The following is a 15920-nucleotide window of genomic DNA, read 5'->3' as shown; positions in this document are numbered from 1 at the left end:
TTGCAGCTTCCCCGCTAATGCTCACCCTGAGAACCCTAGACTGCCATCAGCGACGGCTCGAGAACTTGGGGTCCTGCCACCCACGTGGGATGCCTGGGTCGAGTTCCAGGCTCTCGGTTTTAGCCTGGCCTAGTCCTGGCTGTTGTGGGCATTTGAGGAATGAACCAGCAGATGGAAGATTTCTCTCTCTCTCTCTCTCTCTCACTGCCTTTTAAATAATAATGTTCCGCGCTGGTGGCAGCGGCCATTGGGGGGTGAACCAATGGAAAAAGGAAGACCTTTCTCTCTGTCTCTCTCTCTCACTGTCCACTCTGCCTGTCCAAAATAATAATAATAATAATAATGTTAATTTGGGAATACCAGGAGGCACTACCCTCTTGTCCCCTCCCAGGCAGCTGGGTAGGGGTCAGGTAGCTGGAGGACATAAGCTCAGGCCCACCCCCACCGCATATCAGCTGTGGGAACTTACACCTGCCACCCCCTGAGCCTCACTGTCCTAACCTGGGGGGTGGCCAGGCTGCTGCCTAGTTTATCAGGCTCAGCTCCCATCAGGGTTCCCAGGTAAGCCTCCCTCCCTGGCCCTGGGAGCCGCTGATCAGCCTCTGACCTCCTGTCCCGTTCTTGTTGCAGGCACCATGAGCACAGAGGCACCCAGCCTCACCGGCTCCCGGGTTACCAGTCCCCTTGCCTTTCTCACAGCTCAGGAAGCTGCTGCAGGCACCCCTGTGGAGGCAGCCGGCCCGGTCCCGGTGCTCGTGGCCCTGGCCTGCATTTTCCTCCTGCTGGCCACCTGCCTGCTGTTCATGGCACTCTGCAAGCCGGCCGCACTGGACCCGCGCCGCCGCGGCGCCCGCGAGTGCATGCCCCACCACCCTGGGAGCCCCAGCGAGCCCCAGCTGCGCCTCTGGGAGCGCCTGGGGTCCCTGCGCCACTCCCTGCGCAGCTTCCGCCGGGGCCGGCCCGCAGCCCCTCCTCGCCCGCTGCCAGCCTGCAACCACAGCCAGGGCGATTGGGACTGCTCGGAATCCACCAAGATGTGACAGGTGGCCACAGCACGCCCCTCCCCCCGTCCTCCTCCAGGCCTTCCTGCCTGGCCCCGCAGCTGCAGGCAGACAGCAGCCCGGGCAACTTGGGCCACACACTCATCCCGTGTGCCCAGGCCTGTGCCCTTTCCGGACCTTCCACCCTGCAGACCCCCCAGCTGCTGCTTGCTAAAGGACCCCTGGGCCAAGGGGAGCACCTGCTGCCGCTGAGCCTACAGGCACAACCTGGGGCTGCCCAGGGCCTCCTCCGGGCAGCGGCACCCCTGCTCCACCAGAGCCTTGCTGCGTTCTGGGTGCTAAGGCCAGCTCCAGGAGCTGCTGAGCCACAGAGCATCTCTCCAGCACGGACACTGCTCAGCCTACACTGGGGCAAGCTTCGGTCCTGCCACCGATGCCCGCTCAGGGCCCGAGGCAAGGGAGAACCCAGGACTGCCCTCCTGGAAATTCCGGGGCCCTGCCACCCACGCGAGCGAGCGGCTGGCAGCCTACCGGGAGACCTGCGGCCTGGGTGCCGGCTGGGAGGAGGCACCGCCTATGGAGTCACCGCTGCAGCAGTTGAGGCCCGATTCAGTGCACCCGCGTCAGGAGCCACCAGGAAGGGCCGGGGGGGGGGGGGGGGGGGCGGGGAGCCGGTGGCTCTGTGCCTCGCCCAGGGAAGGAGTGGCCTCCCCTTGGGTGGGGCGGTCCAGACATCCCCAGGACAGCTGTGGGGCCTCGGGCTGGGGCCACAGAGGCTGTGCTAGTGGGGATTGCTTCATTGGCCGGCTACCTGCGAATGCAATCCCACCCCAGGGAGGCCTCTCAGTACCCCAAATCCTGGGCCTTCCCCCCCAAGCCACGACTACACACTTTGGTCTGGTTCCAGATTCGGAGAGTGGACAGAGGGGGCCTGAACTGCTTCACTCCTGTCCCAGAGCCAGCACCTCTGCCTATCCCGCTGTGACCCACGGTGCAGCTAGCCAAGGCTTCTTGAGGCCTGAGCACTGGGTTCACCTCCTCCTGGCTCTAAAACCTCCCCTGGCTCCCTGCTTCCCGCTAGATAACGCCCATGCTGCCCGGCCTGGTGGGCAGCACCCTCGGGAACTGGCCCCGGTCTCTCTTTCTCCTTAGCTGGGCCCGAGGCAAAGGGGCCCACTCTGTGGAGTCCCCTTTGCTCCGCCTTGAGCTGCCTCCCCTCCCACCGCTCTGGGGGTGCACGAGGAGGACTTCCGTTGGCAGCCCTCTGGTCTATGTCCTTTCCTTCGTATCAGGCTGGGAGTCTGTGGAGGGCCAGACACCCTGCAGCCTCTCACTGTGCCTCACTGGGCACAGAGGGGTGAGGCTTCTGTTTATCGGGGGGAAGACAGCCAGGCCGTGTCCACCCCCCAGGCGGAATGCGTGCTCGCAGAGCCTGCAGGACCCAGAGCCCTGCTCTCTGCTTGGCTGCACGGAGGAAGGAGCTCTCTCCAGGTGGGCTGTGCTCCCTTTCTTCTGGGCCAGCCTGAGCTCCACGCGTCCAGCCTTGAAGGAGCTGCCCCAAGACCCTGAATTCACGCAGGAGAAAAGGGGGAAGGGGTGGGCACGCGTTTGGCACAGCAGGTGGACACCTGCACCTGTATCAGAGGGCTTGGGTTTGAGTTGTGTCTCCTACTTCTGATCCAGTTTCCTGGAGACAGCAGGTGATGGCCCAAGTCCTTGGGTCCCTGGTCCCCGCATAAGAAACCAGAAGAGAGTTTTGGGATCCTGGCTTCAGCCTGGTCCAGCCCCTGCTCTTGCGGGCATTTGGGGAGTGAACCAACTGATGGAGTTGTCCATCTGCCTTTCAAAATAAAATAAAATAAAATGGAATGGAGGGTGGGGAATCTGGCCTGCCCTGCATCACAGACTGCGGGATTTCAGTTGGAGCCGCGCTGTGCAAATAGAAACCAATTCTCTGGGTTTTAGCAAGTGGGGCCGGCTTCCTCCCCAGGCCTCTGTTCCTCCTTCCCTCCCAGTTTCTCCTGGTTCACTTTCCCAGGGCCTCCACGAGACAGCCCAGGCTGACTGCAGTCTGTGGTCGTCCAAGCTTGCTCTTCCCTGAGGGTGCACGGGACTGGGTGGGGGCAGCTGCCCTGAGACCTGAGGAGAGCTTCAGGCAGGGGGTCACAGCCCTGGGGCTCTGGCCAGTTGACTGGCACAGGTACAAGACTGGGGGAGGGGCTCACAGCTTCCTGCAGGGGGCGCTCCAGGGGCTGAGGCCCGAGAAGAGAACCTCCTCCTCCTCCTTCCGGAGCTAACAGACGCTGGCCAATCCCCAGGGCTTCCCGGATGCTCTGCGCCACAGCCCCTGTCCCGGGCACACTCCCAGCCGCCCACTCTCTGCTCTCTGGCAGCCGGGGCTAGAGGCAGGTCTGGATTCGCTGTCTGGCTCAGGCTCCGGGTTGGAAAGCCCCAGCCAGCGCTTGTGAAGAGAGCAATTCATGAAGGCTGGGATTCATTCGGGCCGCTTGCCCGCCCCGCTAGCAACCCAGGCCTCCCGGGCAGAGCGGGGGCGGGCACCGTACTGGGCCTCGGGTCCTCTCCCGGCTCCCTCGTCATGCCCGCTCCCTGGGCAAAGAAGCCCTTTCTTCCTGGGCCTGCTATTGCCCAAGAGAGGGCCTGGTCAAAGCCACGCAGTCCTGGCACTCTCTGGGCCCCACCTCTGAAAGGCCACCCTGGGAGGGCTGTGGGAGCAGGAGGCCATGGCTGCTTGCCCTGGGAAGGAGGAGAGGGCCGGGTCCCCCTAGACCCAGAGCAGCAGGCCCGCCTGCACCCCCGCTTCCACCCTCCAGGACCCCACTGAGCAGGTGCCCTCAGAGCTGCCACCTGCCTGCACGATGCTGTGGCCCTCGGGAATGTCCTCGGGGACGCTGGCCTCGTAGCTGCTCTGCAGGAAGATGGGCCGGTTGTCGTTCACGTCCAGGACGGTGACAAACACGGTGGCCGTGCCTGTGCGCCGCTTGCCTACGGGGCCGTTGTCTGTCGGGGGTGGAGGAGGACAGGTGTCAGCGGCTGCCCGTGCCCATTCCCGGGTGCCTGGCCCTGGCCTTCGCAGCACGTGATTGTTCTCCTTTCCAGGGTACAGATGACATGGGCCGGGCTTCGCTCTGACCGGGCCAGCCCTGGGCCATGGGCACTGTTACTATCACCCTACTCAGCAGAGCCGCTGCCGCGGGTCGAGCAGCGGCTCCCAAAACGTGCGCCGGTGTCAAGTCCCCGGGAATCCTTGAATGTAAACTCACGCGGGGAAAAGGGGCCCCTGCAGATGTCACTAACTGAAGGGCTGAGCAGGAGACCACCCTAGATCGTCCAGGGGGCCAGGATGCAGTGCCCAGCGTCCTTCTGAGAGAAGGCATGGGGTGAGGCAGGACAGAGAGCAGGTTCCGGGAGGATGGAGGCAGAGACTGGGTTTGTAGCCACGAGCCAGGGACACCTGAAACCACCAGGGACTGCACAGGGCGGGGGGCCCCTCTCCTAGAGCCCTTGGCGGGACCAGGGCCCTGCCACGCCTTGACTGTGCACTTGTGGCTTCCAGAACCACGAAGAGTACGTTTCTGCTGTGCGAAGCCACTGTGCTTGCTACGTGAAGATCACGGCGCACAGAACTGTCATGGCCAAGGCTGAGAGCTGGGGGCCCACACGCGATTCTCAAGAGGACGGAGCATCTGAACCTTGGAATAAAATCTCCTGCTTCTAAGTGTTCCACAACTACTTCTCATTCCTTACGCAACATAGGATGGACGGCCACACGCGGCCACGGACTCTGCCCAGGGCTCCCTTCTTTCTAAGCCCAGGGAATGCAGGCCCTCCTGGGACAGCCCCAGGGGCAGCTGCTGGCTGCTATCCCTGGAGGAAGGAACGTGCGTGCTGTGCTGCGTGTCCAGGCATGAGTGGTCACCAGGGAAGCGTGCAGGCAGCGGGAGCCGCCGGGGGGCCTGGGACCACTGCCTCCTTCTTCTCCAGGCCACACGCAATGGGGAAATCCCCCCACCCCCTCCCACACCCAGAGGGTCCTGCTTCCTTGCCCCGGCTAGGGGCCCCCTAGAAGGCCCAAGTGCAGGCCCTCACCTGCTGCTAGCCAAAGCCTGAGGCTCAAGCTGGACTGGGGTGGGGGACAGCATGGCTCTGGTGGCGGGGGGCGCGCCCCAGCTGGGAGGAGAGCAAGGCCGAGGGCAGAGGCATCCAGGCATGGCAGAGAGGTCATTCCCTCTCACTGAGAGTGTGCTGCCAACAGGGAAGTGGGGCAGAGCCCTCAGCACGGCCTCCTCCTGCCCAGAGCCCTCAAGGGCTCCCTGCTGCCTGTAGACCGAAGACCAAACTTCCAGCCAACGTTTGCCCTCTGCAGCCTGCCCTGCCTGGCTGGGCCACCTCCTCTCTGGTGCAGGCCACACCAAGGGCCGGCGGCCACCACTCACACTCCCTCCCTCCCTTTCTCTCTTACATGCACACACACATATACTCACACCCACACCTCACACACACACACACACTCATACATACACACACATGCACTCACACTCATACAACATTCACATACACATGTATATATACTCACACTCACACACACATATACACACAGGTACTCACACCCACACACATACTCCCAACTCATGCACACGCACACATACTCACACAAACTCACACACAACATTCACACACACAAGTACATACGCTCACACTCATACCCCCTCCCTCTCTCTCTTACACACACACACACACACTCACACAACATTCACATACACATGTACATACACTCATACTCTCTCACACACAGGTACTCACACCCACACAATACCCCCCCAACTGAAACACATGCACACACACTCACACACACAAACTCACACACAACATTCATACACACATGTACATACGCTCACACTCATACCCCCTCCCTCTCTCTCTTACACACACACACACACATACACTCACACAACATTCACATACACATGTACATACACTCATACTCTCTCACACACAGGTACTCACACCCACACAAACCCCCCAACTCATACACATGCACACACACTCACACACACAAACTCACACACAACATTCACACACACATGTACATACGCTCACACTCATACCCCCTCCCTCTCTCTCTCACACACACACACACACATACACTCACACAACATTCACATACACATGTACATACACTCATACTCTCTCACACACAGGTACTCACACCCACACACAAACCCCCCAACTCATACACATGCACACACACTCACACACAAACTCACACACAACATTCACACACACATGTACATACGCTCACACTCATACCCCCTCCCTCTCTCTCTCACACACACACACACACACACTCAGCCACTCCTCACTCACTCACACTCAGCAGCTCTTTCCCCGAACCGGGCCCTTGCACTGGCTGGCTCCCTGCAGCTCCCCTGCCTGAAGCACCCTCCTGCTTCTTCAGCTGCGGCAACGTCTCCTCTCCCGGCCTTCGGGGCGGCAGTGGGCGCCCCTCACTTCGGCCTAGCAGCACCATCCTGCTCCTTCCCAGGGAGGCCTCACCCCGAGTGTCTCTCTGAGGACCCCTCCCCACTTTCCCACTCTCAGGCCTGGAATTCCGGGCTCAGGAGACTGGCCCCAGCTCCCAGGACGGGCACGTCTCATGCCCTTGGCTGTGACGCGGGGTCCAGGGCAGGCACTGGGGCAGAATGGAGCTAATCAGGCCCAATCTGAGCGCTGCTGCTCAGGAGGCTGGGAAAGAGGCAAGTGCTGGCCTCCCTGCTCCTGCCCCTGATCTTGGAGGATGTGAAGGGGGGCTGCTGCAAGGGTTCCCACCTCAGCACCCAGGTGCTGAGCCTGCTGGCATCCCCTGAGCCCAGAACCAGTCAGACCTAAAGCCAGACCTCCCGGTGGACTGGTTCCGTCAGCCCACACTGCTGAAGTCAGTTCATTTTCATTGGTAAATTTACAACCAAAAGAATCCTGCCTCAAAGGTGGTCCCAGATGCTGCTTCCTCCAGGAAGCCTTCCTGAACCTGGCCTGCCCCACACTCCCAGCACCCCTCTTTTCCCTGCCTGCTTGTTATCTGTCGCCATGCAGTGATTGGAGCTGGCCTCCACGGAGCTGTTGCCCCTCTCTCCTGGCAGGGAGCCCCACGCCCGGCAGTGCTCCAGGGATCTGCTGAGTGGCTGTGGCTGCTTCCCCGCTGTGGTGGGCAGAGGTCATCCTGCGGCTCCAGGCCTGGCCCCTCGGGGGGTTCCCTGTGTGAGCTCTGCCAGCAGGGACTGTTGGGAGGTGCAGGGCGGAGCGGGGCTCACCAATGGCCTCCAGGACGAGTGTGTACGCGGCTGTGGTCTCACGGTCCAGGCCCACCACCGTCCTCACCACAGCATCGCGGTAGCCCACGCTGAACTTCCCATCCACGTTTCCACCTGTGGGCGAAAAGGACCGAGGCCTGGGGTTACAGAGCAGAGCCCCCAGGGAGGGAAGGGGTGGCACCCAACTCTGCTCTCAGAAGTGGGAGGCTGCGCTGTGGCTCAGCCTTGCCCCAGGGCTCTGAGGAGCCTGTGTGGACTGTAGTAGGTACTGTGTACCCAGTACCTACTGAGCACTTGCTGTGTACCTGGCACTTCACCTGCAGCACTTCATTTAACCTCCGAGGGACAAGAAGTCCTTGAGTGAGGGTGTGTGCTGGCTTGGGCTATGGTCTCTGTGCTGGTTCCGGCCCCGTGCCCTCCACCCCTCTGCACCTGCCTGCCCCGCAGCGGCGTCCGAGCAGTTAACCTGCACGGGTGGCTGAGGACCTCGGGTGGCCGAGCATCTTGTCAGCGGTGTGGCAGGGATGGGCTGGAGCACAGCTCTGGGACTCCCCCGGTGGGGCACTTATGGCAGCCACACACAGAGTGAAGAGTAGAGGCAGCTGCCCAGAGCCAGGTGCCCCTGAGTCCCCTGACTTCTGGGCTCCTTGGGGAACACGAGAGCCTCCTGTCCTGCGTGGACAGAACAGCGTAGGAGACCCCGCCCCTGCCAGCTGGCGGGTAGTGCGGAGGTGCCCACAGCAGAGGGCGCCTCTGCGCTAGGTTTGGAGCGAACCCGGCTCAGGATTCTGCTCTGCTCCCAGCACAATGCACAAGAACGGAAAATCGGGGAGGGGCTCTCAGCAGGTCTCAGGGACCCACCCCCCTGCGTGCTGGGAAGGCCTCCCTTGTCCTTACTGCTTTGCCCCTGGGGAGACCCCTTGGCTCCTGAACTCCAGAGCTCCCTAGTTCTGAAGTCCCCACTGCAGCGGCCATGGGAGGAACTGCGATGCCTTGAGTGTGGCAGCTGAACCACGCGGTGTGCGAGGGGTCTCCATGCTGCCTTTCCTGGGGTGGTCTCGGAGACCAGACCAGGAGAGAGGTGGGGAAGGAATCTGAGAAGGAGAGGCCGAGTGCTGGGGAGACACTTGGTTGCAGCGAACAGAAACAGGTATGGACAGGTGCACACATCCTCATACAACATGTGAGCAAGGTGGCTGCAGGTAGATCATGGACAGAGAGAAGACTGAACTGGGCAAATGGCCGAGAATGTGGAAGAACCTTTCCCGCCTCCCCTGTGTCCTGGTGCCTGTCTGTTGTGTCAGGTCCTGAATACTGAGCACTGGTTCTCGTCCAGGAATGCCAGACACACGGCATGCACACCACCACCTACCAATCCTACCACTGCGGCAGACATCACCAATCGATTATGCTCACTTTCCCCCATTGGGCCAGGCCACTGCCCCATAACCTTCCTCCATGGCTCTACAGGTGGAAGCTACTTGACATTTGGAGCTAAACCAATTCATTTAGGGAGAGCTAAACCATCGGCCTCTAAACCGGTGGGGAATCTCTTTATGAGCAAAGGGTCTCCCAGGGAAGGCCAAGGCCACATTCCTGCAGTCACTGCTTCGCCACCCTCACTGCAGGTGGGCTGGAAACCTCATCAGCCTCTCCGCCCGCCTGCAACAGCTTCAGGAGGTCCCTAGGGGGCCAGGCCAGAGAGACCTAGCTGCAAACATGGCGGAAGCTGAGAGCGCAAATCCTCAGGGTGCCACACGCAGGGGCTGGAGCACGTGGTGGGGGCTGCAGCCTCCCTGCCACCCTCACATCGGGGAGGGGCAGGCCAGGGTGAGCGGGGATGGGGCCTCGGGAGAGGCTCGCTGGGATGAGCGGGAGCGGGGGCGGGGCCGTGGGAGGGGCGGGGCTGTACCCGTGATGAAGTAGCTGAGCTCAGCGTTGAGGCCAATGTCGTTGTCCGTGCAGTTCAGCCAGACCACCCGGAACTCGCGCGGCACGTCCTCCGACACCGACACGTTGTACACGGCCGGGAAGAAGGTGGGCGTCTCGTCGTTTACGTCCAGCACTGCGGGTGGAAGCAGGTGTGGGGAGTTGAGCCCAGCTTCTGCTCCGGACGGACGAGCAGGAAAGGACTTGGAGGGGAGTCACAGGCTCCAGGCGGCATCCGTGTCAACACCTGGTCCTGAGCCTGGGGCCCCAGGACCAAGCTGACCAGAGGGACACGGCCTCCCGTGGTCATCGGGAGGTGAGAATGTAAGGGCCTGGTGATGACAACGGTGACAGCGGCTCTTCCCACTCTTCCCACTTGCCAATCCCACGCCAAGTGCTTCCCATACGGGGCCGCAGTACCCTTCCTGGGGCCCTCACAGGACAGGCACCACTGGGTGCACTGTGCAGACGGGGGGGGGGGGGGGGGGGGAGGGGCGAACGCTCAGGGCCGCTGAGTGACTTGTCCTGGGTCACACGGCCAGACAGTGGAGTGGCTGGGGTCGTGGGGGGGGTCACGCCCAGGTGCATGTTGGGGTCACACAGAAGGGGATTGACTATGGGGGTCTGTCTCCCCACAAGGCTAATGTCTCTTAGAGATGTGGTTTCCACGGCACGGCTGCTGCTGAGCCTCGGACAACGCCCTGCGACGAGGGTCCTCTCTGCCAGGCTGGGCACACTCCCTGCCAATCACTGGTGAAAACCTGGGTCCTCACACTGCCCCCAGGGACCCGTGGCAGCCTTGGAGAGCAGGAGAGGGAACGTCCAGCCGGCCCTCTCTGCTCCTCGGGGTCTCGGCTCTCCACTGAGCAGGGCAGGTGCTGGTGCCCGTGAGAGCTGAGGACACTCCCGGGCCCTGCCTGCACGCCTAGAGCACAGGCCGTGTCTTGCCTGCTAAACTCGCTCTAATTTCCTCCGTGGTTACTCCTGGCCGTTGGGCAATAGCTCACGTCAGCGTCCTCATTAAAGACACATCCGGAGTGGATGAGACCCAGGGCCAAGAGGACTCTGGGGATTGCAGCTGCCCTCCCGCTGGGCGGGGCTTGCAGTGAGCCCCGCCCTTCACCCCCACAGGAGGTGGGGCCTCCCTGGAAAATCCCTGCCGTCTGGAGAGGGCAAAGGGCACCACCGTCTCCCCTGGCTGCTCTGCCACCCGCTCTGCTGTTGCTGGGGTCAGGGGCCGGGGAGCCTGGCAGTGGTCCCAGTCACTGCCCTCGGGTTCTGGAGGCCGGGTCAGGACCAGGCTCTGCTGTGGGGAGGGGACCAGTGGAGGTGGGGGTCCCGTTAGTGCATGCGTCTGTGCCCACATGACTGTGGGCTCCCCACTCGGCCTGGTGCCGCCCCTGGGCAGCCCTGCCGTCTCACCTCGGATGGTGAGCGTGCTGGTGGAGCTCTTGGTGGGCGTGCCCGCGTCGCTGGCCACCACCCGCAGCTGGTACTCGGCGACGCGCTCGCGGTCCAGCTCGGCCGTGGTCACCACCACGCCGCTGCTGCTGTTGAGGAGGAAGTCCAGGCGGGGCATGCCCACCTGCATGCGGTAGGACACCAGCCCGTTCAGGCCCTCGTCCAGGTCGATGGCCACCACCTGAGGGGCAGGAGAGCTGCGTGAGGGGTGACCACACCAGGACCGCCAGAAGTGCCCCTCCTCCCTGCTGACCCAGGCTTGGCTGCAGCCCACACACCTACCCCTGCTGGCCCCGGCTGGCCACTGCCCCCCCACCGTGTACCCTCCCAGATGCCCCCTAGGGGCAGCGTGTCAGCGTCCAGACACGCCCTCTGGTTCAGATGCACTGAGCGAGGCTGGGGTTGGCGTGGGAAAGGACCTTTCTGGGACAGAGCCCAGGCCCCCATGGTCTTCTGCCTTTAACACTGTGCTTTCTCTCAGGGGGCCCTCCAGGATTTATTCCCGCAAGCTCGGGGCCTCCATGCTGTCCAGCTGCCCTGATCCTCCAGCCCTTGTACAGGTGTATGGAGCAGCTCTCACAGCTTCCAGATTCTTCCATTACCTGGAGCTCAACTACATGACTGTGCAGTCAATAGGCTTCCTCTCCTTTGTTCTGATTTGTAAGACAGCAAAAACAGAAGAGTATCAAAGAGGTTTTTGGGGCCGGCACTGTGGTGTAGCAGGTAAAGCCACTACCTGCAGTGCCGGCATCCCATATGGACACCAGTTTGAGTCCTGGCTGTTCCACTTCCGATCCAGCTCCCTGCTCATGTGCCTGGGAAAGCAGCAGAGGATGGCCCAAGTCCCTGGGCCTCTGCATCCACGTGGGAGATCTGGAGGAAGCTCCTGGCTTTCGATCTGCCCAGCTCTGGCCATTGCAGCCAACTGAGGAGTGAACCAGTGGGTGGAAGACCTGTCTGTCTGTCTGCCTCTCTCTCTGCCTCTCTGTAACTCTGCTGTTCAAATAAATAAATAAATATATATTTTTAAAAAGCCACTGCATGTGATACTGCCATCCCATGTTAGGGTGCCAGTTCCAGTTCTGGCTGCTCTGCTTCTGATCCTGCTCCCTGCTAATGTGCCTGGGAAAGCAGAGGAAGATGGCCCAAGTGTTTGGGCTCCTGTCACCCACACAGGAGACCTGGATGGAGTTCCTGGGTCTGTACCCCAGCTTGGACTGGCCCTGGCCCTTGCAGCCACTTGGGGAGTGAGCCACTGGATGGAAGATCGATCCCTCTCTCTCTCTGTAACTCTTTTAAATCAATCAATCAATCATTTTTTCCAAAAAGGATGATTTTTTTTTTTTTTTTTTTTTTTTTTTTACTTTTTGACAGGCAGAGTGGACAGTGAGAGAGAGAGACAGAGAGAAAGGTCTTCCTTTTGCCATTGGTTCACCCTCCAAGGGCCGCCGCGGCTGGCGTGCTGCGGCCGGCGCACTGTGCTGTTCCGAAGGCAGGAGCCAGTTGCTTCTCCTGGTCTCCCATGGGGTGCAGGACCCAACCACTTGGGCCATCCTCCACTGCACTCCCGGGCCATAGCAGGGAGCTGGTCTGGAAGAGTGGCAACCGGACAGAATCTGGTGCCCCGACCGGGACTAGAACCCAGTGTGCCGGCGCCGCTAGGCGGAGGATTAGCCTGTTGAGCCACGGCGCCGGCCCAAAAAGGATGATTTTTAACAAGTCATTTGGAGATTTCATTGTTGTTTATAGAAGCCATTTGGGTCCACGTGGGCAAGGCTCCTCAGAATCCCTGCTCTGCCCCGCTGGCTCCTCTGTCCCCATCGGAATGATCCCGACTCAAGACCCTGACACGCTGCGTTTCACAGAAGTGGGCTCAGGCATCTGAACAAAAGACAAGTGTAACAGAGGTGAACATAAGAGCTTCGGGGTAAGCTAAGACACTCGGGATTGGAAAATGATGTCAGGGTCATCTTGTCTAACTCCCACTCCACAAACTGGACAGGAGAGAGTCCGGACTCAGCTTGGATGCACTGTGGAATGGGGAATGCACTACTCCTGCTGTATTTGCACACGGCTCTGATCTCTGGAGAAAGTTCTTCTAGCAGGAATCTTAAATGAACGTTTATTTCTTGGTTTTCATCTGCTTGAAATGCAGGGAGAGAAAGAGAGGGGGAAAGAGGGAGAGAGGCAGGCAGGGAGGGAGGGAGGGAGGGAGCTCCTCCATCCACTAGTTCACTCTCCAAGTGCTTGCAGCAGTCAGTGCTGGGCCAAGCTGAAGCCAGGAGCCTGGGACTCCCAGCAGAAATCTTTGCTAGTGGAGGTCCTGGGGTGACCAAGGAGCCCCATAGCTCCCGTGGGAAGCCCCTTCCTCTATCTGCAAATGGCCTCCCAGCTCCTCCCACCGCCTCCCGAGAGCCTGGGCCCTTCCCTGTGAATTCAGCAGGTGGGCTGGTGGGTGACTCCCTCCTCTGCTGAGAGCTGGGTCTCAGGCTCCCAGGCTGGCCCGTCCCCACACCCTCTCCTCTGGGGACTCTTGGGAACAGGGCTGCTGTTCCTGGGGCTGCAGCTCCCCCTGCTGGGGGCTGGGAGTGGTCAGAGCACACCAAGAACCTCTGAGGATGCAGCCCTGGGTCACCCCCCTGGCGTCCGGTCCGGGTGCATTCCTGTGTGCTTCCAATGGGGCCCAGCTGGCCCGGTGCTGCTCTCTCCAGGACAGCCCCCGGTGAGACGTGTAACGAACACAAGGGCTGCGTGCGTTCCTGCGGGCTGAGCCCCAACTTGCTTTGCGGGGGTGTCTGGCTGAATACCTGCAGTGCGGCCGGGTAGGTGCTCCTGCTGTCTCCATTTCATAGGCAAGACCACTGAGGTGCCAAGACACACAGTGCACAGTGGGACCACATATTCCAAAGCCCATGCGCGTACCAAGGGGGCGGCCTCGTGGGTGGCCTCCTGCTGGGGCATCAGCACCTTCAGGGCCTCCCACACTGGGACGGTGGTATGAGACCCAGGGCAGGCTATCTTCTTGGACAAAGCCTCCTAGAACTCAGGGCAGAGTCCCAGCCCTGCACAGAGCTGCCCAGGGCTCACGGGAGGGCATGGGGGAAGGGACACCTGCCTAAGGGTCTAGGCTACCTCATCTTTGTGTTCTAGAACCCCCTCTGGTTTGGGGCATGGAAGGGTCTGAGGCTAGACCTTCATAGTTAGGAGACGAGAACTCTCTGACTTGGCCTCTTTCCCCTTTCCCCACAGCTTTCCTGCCACCTCACCTAGACCTCCTGTCTTCCAAGTCCAAGCTATAGGCCCTCCTCCTCCAGGAAGCCTTCCCAGCCACCTCAGCCACTGCCAGTCACTTGCAGTACCAGCTCTGAAAGCCTGGAGCAGCTCACTTACTGTGTGATGTTCATGGTTGGCACCCCCTGTCCTGCCCACTGCATGGGGCTGAGTGCCCACTGCCCACCTGTTGCCTGGGAGGCTGGGGGCAGGAGACTCACTTGGTAGACAGAGACCCCGGCGGGGGTGCCCTCCAGGACCTCGGCCACAAAGGGCAGGTTCTGAAAGGTGGGGTCATTGTCGTTGAGGTCCAGGAGGTTCACAAACACTGTGGCACTGCTGGTGGCCCTCAGAGGGGGTCTGCCGCCTGCGGGAGGGGGAGAGATGGAAGTCAGGAGAGGGCAGCAGCTCCGGTGTCCCTTCAGCCCCACGGTCCCTGTGGGACACACAGGGGCCAGGCCTTGCACCCCATGGCCCCTTCACCTGCTCTGGGGGTGCTGTGGGGGGTCACTAGTGGGCCACACATCACTCCCCGCCCAGCCCCAGGGAGCCCCAGGGCCCCGTCCCCGGGGGCTGGCCGGTGGGCGCGTCCGTACAGTCGGTGACGGAGACGATAATCCGGCGCATGAGCTCCGCCTCCTCGGGGTCCGGGTTCTCCCGGTCCAGCATGACGTGCGTGGTGCGGATCTTGCCCGTGGTGCTGTTGAGGCTGTAGAACTTGTTGGGCGGCTGGATGCTGTACACCAGGGTGCCGTTCTCGCCCAGGTCTGGGTCCACGGCCACCACCTGCCCCAGAGCGGGGAGGGGAGGAGAGGAGAGACCCCTGCCGTGAGTCCAGCCCAGGGAGGCGGCCTCTGTGTCTGCCTGGGGTTGTCTGAGCTCACACCCTGGTGCCTGCGAGGGGTGGGCATTGTGGCTCCAGCCCAGGCAAAGGGATCCTTGTAGGCCCTGGTAGGGGGTTCTGAGCCAGGCTGGGAGTAGTGGGGTGTAGAGCTCGACCCACAGCGGAAGTCTGGGGCTCTCCAGCTTCTTCATCTGCCACCTTTGACCTTAGGTGAGTGCCTTTCCCCCTTGGGCCTCCAGGGCTGTAGAGGTGAGAGTGGAGACCCTGCCTCAAGGTGTGAGGACCAGCTGAGGCACTTGCCAGCACCCAGCACACACCTGTGTGCAGCAGGCCCTGTCCTCATACTGCAGGTGTCTATATTACGCCCGTTTCACAGATGGGGCACAATGAGGCCCCCAAGGTTTCAAAGCCAGGAAGTGGAAGAGGAGGCTTTCTACCCCAGCTCTGGGTCCTCCCAGAACCCACACTGGCAGCCAGCGGCCACTCTGCCGGCACATTCCTGAGTCCTTCCTGTCTGGACACACAGGGTGCTGGGGGGCAGCAGGGGGCTCCAGCGGGTCTGTGACCGTGAGGCTCCCGAGAATAGGCAGTGGGGAGTCTGTGCCCCAGGCAGGGCCTTTGGAAGGGTTTGTAACCCTGCCTGGATTTTGGGAAGTGGTTGCTCATCCCAACCCTCTGCGTATGTCCTTTGCTGCTTCTGCCTGTGGGTGATTGACAGAGGCCTGGGCTCCTGTGACACCAGGAGTGACGCACACAGCGGGGGGAGCCAAGGGCTGGGGACTGATTTGGAGGACGGGACCCAGCAGGTTGGGACGGTCCTGGGCTCGGGGTGGGTGGGGCTTGAGGAGGAGCGGGCAGTACCACCTGACAAGGGCAAGGGGCGGGCACCTTCGCTCCCCAGCCCACCTGTGGTCCCATGTCCAAGGCCCCGCCCCACAAAGGGATCGGTGCTCAGCGCTGTCCTAACCTAACCTTGTGTGATGGACCGAAGGGCGAGGGCCAGGCGCCATGGACACCGTCCAGCGGGAGGACAGCGCGTCCTTGACTGCGGACGCTCGGCCCGCGTGCCCTCCATCTCACTCAGTC

The 15920-nt window shown here is 61.5% G+C and overlaps 2 protein-coding genes across 6 annotated transcripts in view; one reads left to right on the top strand and one right to left on the bottom strand.

The window, feature by feature from the left end:
- The window catches only part of CDH23 (cadherin related 23), a 322391-nt gene that overhangs the window by 85111 nt on the left and 221360 nt on the right, over positions 1 to 15920 (bottom strand). For all 5 annotated transcript variants that reach the window (XM_062214575.1, XM_062214574.1, XM_062214573.1 and 2 more), the window contains 6 exons: positions 14587 to 14776; positions 14212 to 14357; positions 10682 to 10901; positions 9243 to 9395; positions 7331 to 7444; positions 3871 to 4019 (listed from right to left, as the gene is read on the bottom strand). In XM_062214575.1, coding sequence (XP_062070559.1) covers positions 3871 to 4019; positions 7331 to 7444; positions 9243 to 9395; positions 10682 to 10901; positions 14212 to 14357; positions 14587 to 14776 — 972 coding nt within the window. The remainder of the gene's footprint in view (positions 1 to 3870; positions 4020 to 7330; positions 7445 to 9242; positions 9396 to 10681; positions 10902 to 14211; positions 14358 to 14586; positions 14777 to 15920) is intronic.
- On the top strand, positions 636 to 1040 carry C17H10orf105 (chromosome 17 C10orf105 homolog). Its single transcript, XM_062213906.1, has one exon. The coding sequence runs from the start codon at positions 636 to 638 to the stop codon at positions 1038 to 1040; it is 405 nt and encodes a 134-aa protein (XP_062069890.1).

The sequence above is a fragment of the Lepus europaeus genome, chromosome 17 (assembly GCF_033115175.1).
Source record: "Lepus europaeus isolate LE1 chromosome 17, mLepTim1.pri, whole genome shotgun sequence".
NCBI classification, from domain to species: domain Eukaryota; kingdom Metazoa; phylum Chordata; class Mammalia; order Lagomorpha; family Leporidae; genus Lepus; species Lepus europaeus.
Note: the sequence above shows the minus strand (reverse complement) of the source record. Positions and strands in the feature narration are given on the sequence as shown.